The 12,603-nt window shown below is 63.2% G+C and overlaps 1 protein-coding gene across 5 annotated transcripts in view; it reads right to left on the bottom strand.

Annotated features, from left to right (window-relative positions):
• The window catches only part of NFATC1 (nuclear factor of activated T cells 1), a 105,392-nt gene that overhangs the window by 74,551 nt on the left and 18,238 nt on the right, over positions 1 to 12,603 (bottom strand). For all 5 annotated transcript variants that reach the window (XM_042909801.1, XM_042909804.1, XM_042909805.1 and 2 more), the window contains exon 3: positions 1,597 to 1,756. In XM_042909801.1, coding sequence (XP_042765735.1) covers positions 1,597 to 1,756 — 160 coding nt within the window. The remainder of the gene's footprint in view (positions 1 to 1,596; positions 1,757 to 12,603) is intronic.

Below are 12,603 nucleotides of genomic sequence, written 5' to 3'. Positions count from 1 at the left end.
CTCTTTGTTTGCCCTCAACGAAGGAGTAACAGCCAGGGTCACGGCTCCTAAGAGGCGCGGAAGATGGCCCACCGCGCACACTGCCCACGGGTGCCATCAGGGAAGCAAGGCCGGCCCTCGGGCTCCTCTTCCTCTTAACGTCTCGTCTGAATCAAACGTGTCAGCCTAGGAAGACGTGGGGAGAGGAGGCGTCCGACTGGACGCAGCATCAGCAAGGCTCCAGCCACCCACAGGACCTACATGCCACACGGGGTGGCCGCCAAGCTTGGACCTGCCGGCAACAGCAGTGGGTGGGCCACCCCCCGCCAGGGGCCAGACCCACACAGACGACCCCCGGCCCCCACCCAAGGCCAGGCCCACACAGACGACCCCCGGCCCCCGCCAGGGGCCAGACCCACAGGGACGACCCCTGGCCCCCACCCAGGGCCAGACCCACACGGGCGACCCCCGGCCCCCACCCGAGGCCAGACCCACAGGGACGACCCCTGGCCCTGCCCGAGGCCAGGCCCACGCGGACACAGACGACCCCTGGCCCCCACCCGAGGCCAGACCCACACGGGCGACCCCTGGCCCCCGCCAGGGGCCAGACCCACAGGGACGACCCCTGGCCCCCACCCAGGGCCAGACCCACACGGACGACCCCCGGCCCCCACCCGAGGCCAGACCCACAGGGACGACCCCTGGCCCTGCCCGAGGCCAGGCCCACGCGGACACAGACGACCCCTGGCCCCCACCCGAGGCCAGACCCACACAGGCGACCCCCGGCCCCCGCCTGAGGGACGACCCCCGGCCCACACCCGAGGCCAGACCCACACGGGCGACCCCTGGCCCCCACCCGAGGCCAGACCCACACGGGCGACCCCTGGCCCCCACCCGAGGCCAGACCCACACGGGCGACCCCCGGCCCTTGCCCAAGGCCAGGCCCACAGGGACGACCCCCGGCCCCCACCCGAGGCCAGACCCACAGGGACGACCCCTGGCCCTGCCCGAGGCCAGGCCCACGCGGACACAGACGACCCCTGGCCCCCACCCGAGGCCAGACCCACACGGGCGACCCCCGGCCCCCGCCCGAGGGACAACCCCCGGCCCCCACACGAGGCCAGACCCACACGGGCGACCCCCGGCCCTTTCCCGAGGCCAGGCCCACACGGACGACCCCCGGCCCCCACCAGGGGCCAGATCCACACGGACGACCCCTGGCCCCCAACAGGGGCCAGACCCACAGGGACGACCCCCGGCCCCCACCCAGGGCCAGACCCACACGGGCGACCCCCGGCCCCCACCCAGGGCCAGGCCCACACGGGCGACCCCCGGCCCTAGAGATCCCTGGGAATCCCTGAAAGTAATCCCACGTGCACACAGTCTTAGCTGCTTACAGCTGGGTTTAAGCTACGGAGCCAAGAGCTACGTGGTCGTCCACTGCCAGCCACCGTCTTACGAAGGAGGAAAGCAGGACTGTATGCTCTCAGCTGAAGGGGCCAGGGGAGAACAGTTACGCTTTAAGAGAAAAAGAGAAGCACAGATAGAAGCACCACGAGCGGCGGACCAGGGGCCCCCTCGGGCTCCCGGCGCGTCCTGCGGCCAGCAGACCGGTACCTGCACGCTGGGGTGTCCTCCGGCCGACGCCTTCACGGCCCCACGGCTCCCCTCCGTCTCGTAGTGGGCTCTGTGGTGGGGCTTGGGCTGCACCTCGATCCGCAGCTCGTAGGGCCCCGAGCGTGAGGGCACCTGCCAGTCCAGGGCGGGGAGGGACGGGCTGCGGGAGAACACACAGGGCGTTAGATGGCGACGCCACGCGCCTCCTCGCACGCGCGCCGTGGCAGCGCCCCGCCACGTCCGACGTCCGACGTTCCCGTCGGGCAGGGGAACGACCCCGTGAGGCCAACGGTCGCGTGACCGGGACGCACGCCGCAGGCTGTCGGGTCCCGAGACGAGGTTCTGGCAGACGTCGCGCACGACCTCAAAATAGTTCCCTCCCGTCGGGATAGGCCTTTTTAAATGATTTATCCTCCGTGGCAGGACGGGTTCCGGAACTAACTGAAGATCCTTTCAAAGTCACCGAGGTACGAGCCTGACCATAGGAACGGGAGGCCACGGCCCCGCTCGCCGGACGTCCAGGGCTCGCCGGCCCCCCTTCTAACTAGCTCGCGGTGACCGCACCCCAGCCCCCTCGACCCAGGGCCCACGCAGGACAAACGAGACGGCCTGCTCGCTGAGGGCGCAGACCCAGGAGAAGAGAGGGAAACCGGGGGTGTCACGCGAGGTCACATGTGTGCGCTGGCAAGGGCAAGCGTGTGCACCTGCCAGATCCCATCCTAAGAGCCACGGAACCACGCTGTCTCCTCGTGGCACAGAGGTTTGCTTTAACAGCCCCATTTCGTAGCTGCAGAGCTGGCGACCTTTGCAAAGGAGGCAATTTCCCCTTTGAAACCAGGTCCCGCTCTCCCGACGAAGTATATGCCTCAGGGCCCCACCCCTTAGGAAGCTAACGCGCAGCCCTGAGCAGCTCTGGGCCACCTGTGCTGGCCGTTGTGTCCCCCCCCACTGGACCGGGGTCTGGTCCACCGGCCACCGCGCTCCAACCACAGCCCGCTTCTGGGGGCCCCGTCTCCCCTTCACGCCCCTGCCTGCTGTGTGCGCGTCAACTCCGTCGTAACGAGATGCTGAGACAAAACCTGAGGCCCAGGGTCTCTCACTGTGTAGACAAACCTCAGGGATCTCTAGAGAAACCGATCCAGCAACTTGACCAGCTAAGAGTGGGGTAAAGACACATGTGCGCAGGGAATCTGCCCAGGACTAAAACGGGCCAAAGTTGGCGTGAAATGCCAGCGTCGCTTCTAAAGGGCTTACACAGCCGTCAAATGAGACTTTTCCTGACGAAGGAAACGCCTTGGTGGGTCAGAGGCATTTCCTAGACGAGGTTATCAGCCGAGCACCGGCTTCCGGTGACACCGAGGGCGGAAGGAAAGGCCATCTGGGAGGACTTCTGGGGAGGGGTCGAGGGCGGGAAGGGGGTCGGCGGGTTGCTCCCCTGCCCGGACGGACTCCGCACAGCGCAGCGCGCAGGCAGGCAAACACCGCACCCCCGCTGTGGCGAGGGCGCCTCCGCTCAGTGTCCCACACACCAGCCCCGTGTGACCCTAACCGCTCCACCGACCTAGGTGAACAGAAAGAGAAACAAACTCTTGGGGCCACCTGCCTCCCGGAGGTAAAACCAGAAAGGGGGGGCAGGAAGGAGGTGGGAGGCACCGCGGCAGGTCCCTGGAGCGTGGGCCTGGGCACAGGCGCTTTCTAATCCCCTGCGCACTTGAACGTGACCGGAGAGTAAACGTGCCCGAACGACCCGCTCTGGGTCATCGGCGAGTGTGCCCACGGTGCGCTACCGCGTGGTCTCGCGTGATCACAAAGTGCTACGCTACACGCGGTTAAAGTCACTGAAAATTTCCGGTGTGACAACAGATGCAAACTTGTCTCCGGCTCAGAGACGGGGCCGAGCCCGGAGAGATATCTGGGGCCCTGGGGCCACAGCTCCGCGGTCCCCACGGGCCGGTCCCCACGCTGCCGCCCGGCCTCGGCCCCGGCTCCTGGGCTTTGCCCGCTGAACGTAGCAGACGACTCCGTACTTCAGACCCATCTTCGAGTTGATCTGATCCTCTCAGTGCAACAAGAAAAAGGTGGCTGAATCCATAAGTACGATCCACGTGACCTGTAGAGACTACCTGAAGCTCTCTACGTGCACGCGCTCAAACATCTCAAAATCCTCCCCAGAAACGATCTCCACAATTGGATGTGTATCTGGGAGTATTCTCATTTAAAAAAGGGTGTATTTTAATAAAGTAAAATATGTAACCGGATACCCTGCCTTTTTAAAATTAAAGATGTTCAGCATTTTGGCATACTGTTAAACATCGGTTCGATCCCAGTATCCTATTTTGCCATATAAGTAACTGATTGCTACCTCGCTGCTCGGATTCTGGGTTGTTTCCAATTTGTCGCTATCACCAGCGAGGTGAACGGCCAAGTAAGAGGCCTAGGCCACCTTCCTGGTCACATCAAAGGCAGCAAACACTTGAACCTCTGGATGTGTCTCCAGACGTCGCCCCGAGACACTCCGGGAGGCCCCTCATCGGCCGGGTCGTGCGTGTGGAGAACCCGCTGGAGAACGTGCGCCCATCCTGCCAACACAACCCACCAAAGACCTTGCTGGGGCCTCGTGGTCACAGACACACCAAGTGCAAAACAGCCCGTTAGATATTAATAACAAACACTTCAAACCAGCAGCACTAACCTCTGAAGATCTCAGGAGGCTCCATATCTGTCTGATTTCTTTTTTTTTTTAATGTTGATTGATTTTTGAGAGAGAGAGACAGAGCAGGAGCGGGGGAGGGGCAGAGAGAGAGGGTGACACAGAATCTGAAACAACTCCAGGCTCCGAGCTGGCGGCACAGAGCCTGACGTGGGGCCTGAACCCACAAACCGTGAGACCATGACCTGAGCTGAGTCGGACGCTCAACCAACCGAGCCCCCAGGAGCCCCATCGTCTGATTTCTCATATGCATTTTTCCGAAGACAACGCGTGCCCCCAACCCCTGGCCTGAAGGCCTGGCGCCCAGCCCAACAGACGGCCCGGTCCTGCCGCGTCCTCCAGATCTGCTCCGGGTTGACGGTCACCGTCCTTAGTTCTGTTCACACTCATTTGAAAGTGACACGTAATGATTTCACAATTGCAGGACACAGGTCTCGTAAACTCCGTGTGAAGCACAAACCGGTGAAACAGCACAGGAACACCAGCCCCGTGTAAGGTATACAGTTGGCCAAAGCTGCTTTTAGCTTGAAGAGCCCGAACTCGTTTCGTCCCCCAAGACCACTGGTCGAGGTTCAGCTGCCGGGCCTGGCGCAGAGGGGACTCTGGGAAATCTGCAACCACAAAGAAGCAGCGTCCTGTGGACGCCCTCCCTCCCCCGCTCACTCCCTCTCTCTTCTCTCTCCAACCCTCCCCTGCTCACTCTCTCTCTTCTCTCTGTCCCTCCCCTGCTCACTCCCTCTCTCTTCTCTCTCCGACCCTCCCCTGCTCACTCTCTCTCTTCTTTCTGTCCCTCCCCCACTCGTTCCCTCTCTCTTCTCTCTCTGACCCTCCCCCACTCTCTCTCTCTCTCTCTCAAAATAAAGAAACTTAAAAAAAAAAACGGTCGTCCTTGTCTCGGGAGACACAAATCCAAATCGTGTGCCCGTTACTATCATAACTACCCGAGCTGCTGTCGCATGTGGACCCCCCTCTCCCCCCAGAGCGGCCCTGGGGCCTGGGTCAGTGCCAGTCGCCTGGGGGGGGGGGGGGGGGCAGGGGCCCCTTCCGCCGGGAGCTCTGCCGTGTGCCAGGGGCCCGGATAGCACTGCCCTGTGTGACGGCTTCCCTCGAGCCGTCACAGTCTCCCCGGCACCCCTTCCGAGCGTGGGCGAGGCCTCCCGTGGGGAGAGGAGGCCTCGCGCTCCCAGTCTGAATCACCGGGTTCTCGCAGCGGCTGCCACCGCCCGTTTCCCACGAGAAACGCCTTTCGACTCTCACTGAACCTCAGTCTTCCTCCACGTAGGAAAAGCGTGAAGGGTTCTTTTAAATGCTTGGTTCGCGGCACCTCCAGGCCGTGAGGAGGGAACCGGCCAGGTCCCAGCTGCGTCTGCCTGGCCGGTCCCGGGACCCTGGAGAAGCCCTTCCCACCCGGGCCGCCAGCTCCACCCCTCACCAGAGTCGCGGGCCGCATGGACAGAGGCCGGCGTCTCTAGAACCCGCCGGACCTTGCCGACGGCCCCTTCCCTTCAGCGACGTTGCCCAGAAGCACCGTCAGCAGGGCCGTCCGCTGAGCCACGCATCTGTGCTTTGCTGCACAACACAGCCTCCTCGTGTCACAGCACCAGTTCCTAACAGGTATTCGCTGACACGTGGTGCCCTGACCGCCTCGCACACAAAGCTGGACAGCGACGTGGCTTCTGCAGGGCCCTCCAGCGTTTCTGTGCAGGGGACCCGGCGAGCCAGAGGCCCAGCCGCCGGGAGAACCGCTGAGGCCCGGCGGGGGGGGCTGTTTGTACTGGAACTCAAAACCAAGGTGACCTTGATGACACCGCACTGCTCCTGCCAGGGCCCGGGGCACATGGAAGTCTCCAAGCCTCAGCGCGGCTCACACGACACTCAGCCACCCGGCCGGCGCTCTGGGAGACCCATGGCTAACGGGGCCACGGCAGGGCTCAGGCCAGACCTCCAAAGCCCCGAGACTCTGGATGGAAATCACCTCGTCAGTGACCACTGACGCCAGAGAGGGACACCGGACGTCTGCCTCCCGAGGGGCGTGCACTCGCCATTTTGCCAAAACACGAAGCCAGATGACCAAATTCAGTACCAGTCTGAGAAACAAAAAACAAAACAGGGACTACCCAGGACAGGAGAGCCTGCAAAGCAACACCACGGGGGCACCAGGGAGACCCAGCCCGGGTGGGGGGACGCCCTGATGGCCGACGGGGTCGTGGCTCCAAAGAGACGCCCGCTGAACGTGTAGATGAGATGAGGCGACGTCTGGGCTGTGGGACAGCCAGGAGGGGACGGCGGGGACTCTGTCGCACGCGTCCTCGGCTCTCCGCGGTACCAAGTAGCAGGCGGGGCCAGGTTGTCACGGGAGGCGACAGCGCTCACAGGGCCGCTGTGGTATTCGGGGCCCGGCCACGTGATTCGTGTCTCTTTCTGTGTATCCACAGCTTATAGGTACTTACCACTTAGAAGAAAGCTGTAACGGCTTTTATGAGCCCTATTTTCCTAAAGTAACTGAAGCCGTAAACTCTGAACTTGGCAGGACTCAGGCCCGCCCAAAGGAAGGACAATCGAAACTTAAGGAAAACGAAATTATCAAAGTTTTAACGCAACACATTTTCTCAGGGTCGCGGCCAAAGGCCTCCTCTCCTCTCATCTGTTTATTTTGGTTTTCCCTCTCATTTTAAAGAGGGTTATCAGTGCGGTTCTCAGGCCCTTCGCCCGGGATCCGGGCACAGGGTGCGCCCGGGACCACACAGGAGTCCTGGCACAGGCCCGCCCGCCCCCGCCCGGCTCTGGGCTGAGAAGCTTCTTCCCACACCCGAGAGGTCGACCTTCCTGGAGGGCGGCTGAGTCCTGTCGGGAAGGGACAGGTAGGTCCACCCGCGATGAAACCTTGGCTGACCGCCCACCAGCGTTCCAGGGCCAGGCGCCCTTCCCTGTGCACGTCCTCCCTGCAGCGCCCACTGTCGGGGCCCCACAGGGTGGCCCCCCGGGAAGGAGGGGCTTCGCTTCTGCGGGGACAGAAGTCCGGGGGAGACCTCGCACAGGACTTTGCTCCCGGAGCCTTGGGCCCTCGCTGCCCGACAGCTGCCTCTGCTCCGTCACTGAGGGTGACTCGGATCAGGACCTGCGACAGATGCCGCAGGAGGACAGTCACGCAGAGGATGCAGGAAAGGCACAAGGAGGCCATCGTCTGCAGGCTCCCGAGTGAGCCGTCTGCCCCCAGCCCGCCCCTCCCCGCGGTTGGCGACGCGTCCCGTGATGGTCCTGGGACCCGGGAGCCCCTCCAGGAGGCCCATCCACAGCGACAACGCCTCCTTGGCCCTGACCTGGCCCTGTGCCCCACGTGCAGGCTCAGCAGCCCAGAGAGGCTGTGGCCAGTCAGGAGCTCCATTCACACTCAGCACAAACTGGGAACCTACGGCGCGCGAGCCATACTCCATACTCGTGCCGGGTTCTAAACTGACGGATTCGGTAAATTCCCTGATAGTCTTTGCCTCAGGAGTCCCACCGCCCGGGCTTTTTCTGGCTCCCGGGGCACCCACATCACCTGCGTTCTGCCCCCAACTCGCAGACACACCTCCACGGCCCCCACGGCCCCCACGGCCACAGACTGTGCCCTGACCTCACTGCCCTGCACTCAGATGGGGAGGGATGGCCCAGAGCCCACGGCCTCCGCCAGCCCCCTGCCCTCCAGAACAGCCCAGACCGATCCAGTAATGCCAGAGATTCCCTACGGTCCCACCAGGCAGGGGCTGCTCAGGGAGGCAGAGAGGAGGAGGCTCTGTCCAGAAATCCAGACGCAGACGGAAACAACTACGAGGGACCCGCCGTCGACCCAGCAGAAGGGAGCTCTGTACCGACGCCTCACTCCTGCCCCTGCGCTCCGCCCCTCCGGGACTAGACTGGACCTGTGTAGACACAGACCACCTCTCCCGGTGGCACTCGGGCAGCAGAACGCCACCAGCCACACGCTGCTTATAAAGACTGAGAAACTCGGGACCTCCAGGTTCACGCAGGTTGGGGTGCAAAGGTGCCGTGAAGCAGGCTCTCCCACCGGGCGGAGCACGCGGGACAGGCAGGGACAGACACACAGCCGAGGTCACCCAATGGGTTCGGTTCCAATAGGGGACCCGCAGCCTGGATACTCATCAAATAGCGACCACTCTTTCTCTAACGTGAAGTTAGAAACCCAGCGGCTCAGGATGCGTCCAAGCACAGCATTTCACGCCGGGGACGCTGTCTGGGGCCGAGCCCTTGTGCTCAGGCCACGGGAGCCCCGTTGCCAGCGGATGCCGCAGCCACATCACCGTGGTCCCGGGCCCTGCCTGCGGGGTCGCGGCACCTGTCCCCAGTTCGGCCAGAGCTGAGGGCCCCTTCTCTGCAAGCATCAGCCACCGCCCACGGCCTCTGCCTCTGGCCCACGTGCCCGCACGCCCCTCCGTGATGGGAACCGAGACCCCACCCTGCAGCTGAGCAGCTCCGGGCCCCGGCCGGGAGGAGACGCCAGCACGTGGGCCCCGATCCGCACGTGGCCTCAGAGCACAGAGCCCTCCAGTGAGCAGGCCGTGCCATCCAGAACCTTACGGGGCCTGGTGGCTTCTTACTCTTTTATTTTAAGTCGGGAAATTGCCACACACCTCGGTTTGTCCATCTGTACGACGAGGCTTACCCACACACTGCCTCCCACAGCAAGGAGCTCTCTGGGCCTGGGTCCAGGGCCCTGGGGAGGGGCACGTTAGGCTTTCAGGCCACAGTGCTCGCCCCTGACAGCCCTGCCGGACCCCAGGCTCCGGTGGGAGGGGGGCACTCGTCACCGCGCACCCACCCCACAGATGGCCACGTTCACCCGTGGGGAGTGATGCCGAGGGAAATCGAGGCATTGCCACGTGGCTGGAGAACTGGGCACGATCTCACCATGTGTGAGATCACGGGCACTGGGATGAACTACCACATCCTGGCGACCGTCCGCTCAAACCTACAAGCGGCCTGCGCACCAGAGAAAGGCCTGGAGCGTCCGCCTCGACGGGCCGTCGCAACAACACGGCAGCGGCGATAAAGTCGCACAGTTGTCACCGCACTAAACACGGAAGCACCACGCGTAACTCCCTGCTCCCTGCCCTGCGTGTCCTGCGTGGGCGGCTCGAGCTCTGCAGGAGAAGCGTTTATTTATGCTAGGACTAGAACCTGCCCCTCCCCCGGGGCTGGCCGGGATCAGCGCCCACAGAGCCGGGAACCTAGTGTGCGGGTGGCTCCGGGGTTCAGAGACGCCCTGGCCCCTGAGTCCCTGCAGCGCGGAGCCGAAGGCAGCCTGACAGGTGGGGTTTGCTGCGTGCACTTTCTCAGGGCAGCGACCTCGTCCGGAAATGCACCTGCCCCACGGCCCACGTGCAGGCGGCAGGCAGGGCACAGACCACCTGCGTCAGAAGCAAGACCTTAGGCAAGTTGCTTGTTTACTGAAAACTGACCGAATACTGTGTGTCCCAGCTCGCAGATGACGGTTTAGAACTATTTATAAAAAAGCGAACCCCATCGTGATACGTAAGTGGTTTTTGTTCAAGAAACCAAGCAACACGGGCAAGCAAGTCCTAGTGCTTTGCGTGGAAGGTCTAGTCCTGCATGTGTCTCTGGCACAACCATGGTCTCTGGCAGGAGCTGGCCTGGCGGCAGGCCACACCGGTCACCGGGGGTGGACGACCCCCTTCCCGCACCCTTTCCTCAGAGGAAAAGGCCCGAGCAGAGATCAGTTCTGATCTGTCTGCGGTCAGCGACACAGGACGTCACGGGACGCTTGCTCCCGGCAGGGCTCCCACTGTTTGGGAAATCTCCACACTGGGGTCCCCTGAAGGCCCCGTGTGCACAGGACAGACGGGAGCAGGTCAGACTCGACGTGGTAACTCCTCCCGCCCTCTGACCGTTCTATGAAATGAGCCACGGTCCGGATCTCGGTGGTCTGACTTAAGGGCCACGTCCCGCACTCGCACCTGGGACAACCATGGCAGAGGTGGGCAGAAGCCTCGCCCTGCCCTCCCCGCCCCCACACATCCGCTAACTACGCTCGCCAACGGCAGGCTCACCTTTCAAGGCAGAGGCAGTACTCGCCGCGAAGCACCTTCCCAGGTGTCGGCCGTGAGCTCGGTAAAAGCAGAGAGAACCCGCACGAGAGGCAGAGGCCCGGGTCTCCACAAAGCCTCTCAAGCTCGGGCCTCTCGGCCCTCGTACTTGTGTGACAAGCAGACACGGCGCGTTCAGCGTCCCCGATGGGGACAGACGGCGCCTGGGTCCTCCCCGCTAGATGCCGGGTTCACCCCGGAAGGGGTTGTGCCTCAGGTTAATTTCTGGCCTCCCCGGGACCTGTGTGCTGGGCGTCCGCCCGCCCCGGAAGCGTGCTCAGCGTCCCCTAGCAGGACGCGTTCTCGTCACTTCCGGGCACGTCCCGACGCCCACCCCGCCCTCCAGGACACGTCTCCTGGGAGCAGCGGTCAGGGGTCACGGGCTGAGTTCTGGCTCTGCCCCTCGATAGCCAGGGCCCTAACGGGCGTCCCCGACTGCACCTGCGTCCTGCCAGCACAAAGGGGACACTACAGAGTCCCCACGGGGCCCCACGGCACGGCCCAGCAGGCTCCCTCCTATCTTAAAGCTCCGTGTCAGCGAGCCTCCTCCAAGGGGCCTGCTGCTGTGCCACGAGCCACATGCCGACATGGCCCAAGACCGCCTGAGCACAGACGGCTCGGGGCCAGGGCTCCCACAGGGGTGCGACAGGGGCGAAACCCCAGGGACACCGTGATGGTCCCAAGCGTTACCAGCCTACAGTTGAATCTCACTCCAAGCTGGGACACACTCTGAGACACTCAGAAAACATAAAATCAGTCGGGGTCGACAGACTTCCAGAAGCCAGCACCTAACGCCGGGCACAAGGGCCGGGGACGCCATGAAAATCGATGTTGCAGCCAAAAACCTGAAAGAAATGTCAACCACGCCGCCCTAGACGCACAGCCTCCCCAGGTCCCTGACCCAGCTCAGCTCTGAGCAAAGACGGCTCATTACGGTTACCTGGCCCCCTAGTAAATCTCTTCAAGAGCTCAAATCGAAAGAGCAAAGTTTCCCATATAGGAATTTAGTTCTGCAAGTGAGAGGTTGATAGATCGCATTAGGGGCGCCGGCTGGCTCGGCCCGTGGAGCCTGCAACTCCTGATCTTGGGGTTGCGGCTTCGAGCCCCACGTTGGATGTAGACGTTACTTAGAAACACAATCTTTTTTTTTTTTTTTTTTTAACATTTATTTATTTTTGAGACAGAGAGAGACAGAGCATGAACGGGGGAGGGGCAGAGAGAGAGGGAGACACAGAATCCCAAGCAGGCTCCAGGCTCTGAGCCATCAGCCCAGAGCCTGACGCGGGGCTCGAACTCATGGACTGCGAGATCGTGACCTGAGCCGAAGTCGGACGCTCAACCGACTGAGCCACCCGGGCGCCCCGAAACACAATCTTTAAAACAAACTCAAATAGAAGGCTTCTGCGCTTCCAAAACCGGTTTCCTTATCCGTCTATATTCCTCACGTGAGTACGCCTCTTTGAAGGCAAATTCAGAGATGATTCTGGGTGCAGAAGCCGAAGACGTTAAGACCCTGTAAGCTGACACGTCCCGTGAGCCTGTCCTAGGAAAAAAGGCGTCCATGCGCACAGAGGCAACCCCCAACACCGGCGGTTGTGCACTGACCGGACGGACACCCGCCAGGTCCGCCGAGTGACCCGAGGAGTCAAGAGCACCCACCGAAACTTGAGATCCTTCGTGCCACCGCGGAAGCCTCTAGAAGCTGCCCTCTGACATCTACCGTCTAGAAGTCACCAAGCGTAAGCTAGTGTCTTGTAAATCAGGCCTTCAGATGTTCATCCCGTTCTGGCCTCCACACACCCGCCCCCCCCAGCCTCCCCACACTCGGCCCCCCCAGCCTCCCCGCCTCCGCACACCTGCCTTCCCCCAGCCTCCCCGCCTCTGAGCACACGCCCCCCCCAGCCTCCCTACCTCCGCACACCCGCCCCCCCCCCCAGCCTCCCCGCCTCCACACACTGGGGCCCCCCCCAGCCTCCCCGCCTCAGCACACCCGCCCCCCCAGCCTCCCCACACTCGGCCCCCCCAGCCTCCCCGCCTCCACACACCTGCCCCCCCAGCCTCCCCGCCTCCGCACACACGCCCCCCCCCCCCCAGCCTCCCCGCCTCCACCCACTCGGCCCCCCCAGCCTCCCCGCCTCAGCACACCCGTCCCCCCCAGCCTCCCCATACTCGGCCCCCCCAGCCTCCCCGCCT

The sequence above is a fragment of the Panthera leo genome, chromosome D3 (assembly GCF_018350215.1).
Source record: "Panthera leo isolate Ple1 chromosome D3, P.leo_Ple1_pat1.1, whole genome shotgun sequence".
Classification (NCBI taxonomy): domain Eukaryota; kingdom Metazoa; phylum Chordata; class Mammalia; order Carnivora; family Felidae; genus Panthera; species Panthera leo.
The sequence above is the reverse complement of the archived record's forward strand: the minus strand, read 5'-3'. Positions and strand labels throughout refer to the sequence as shown.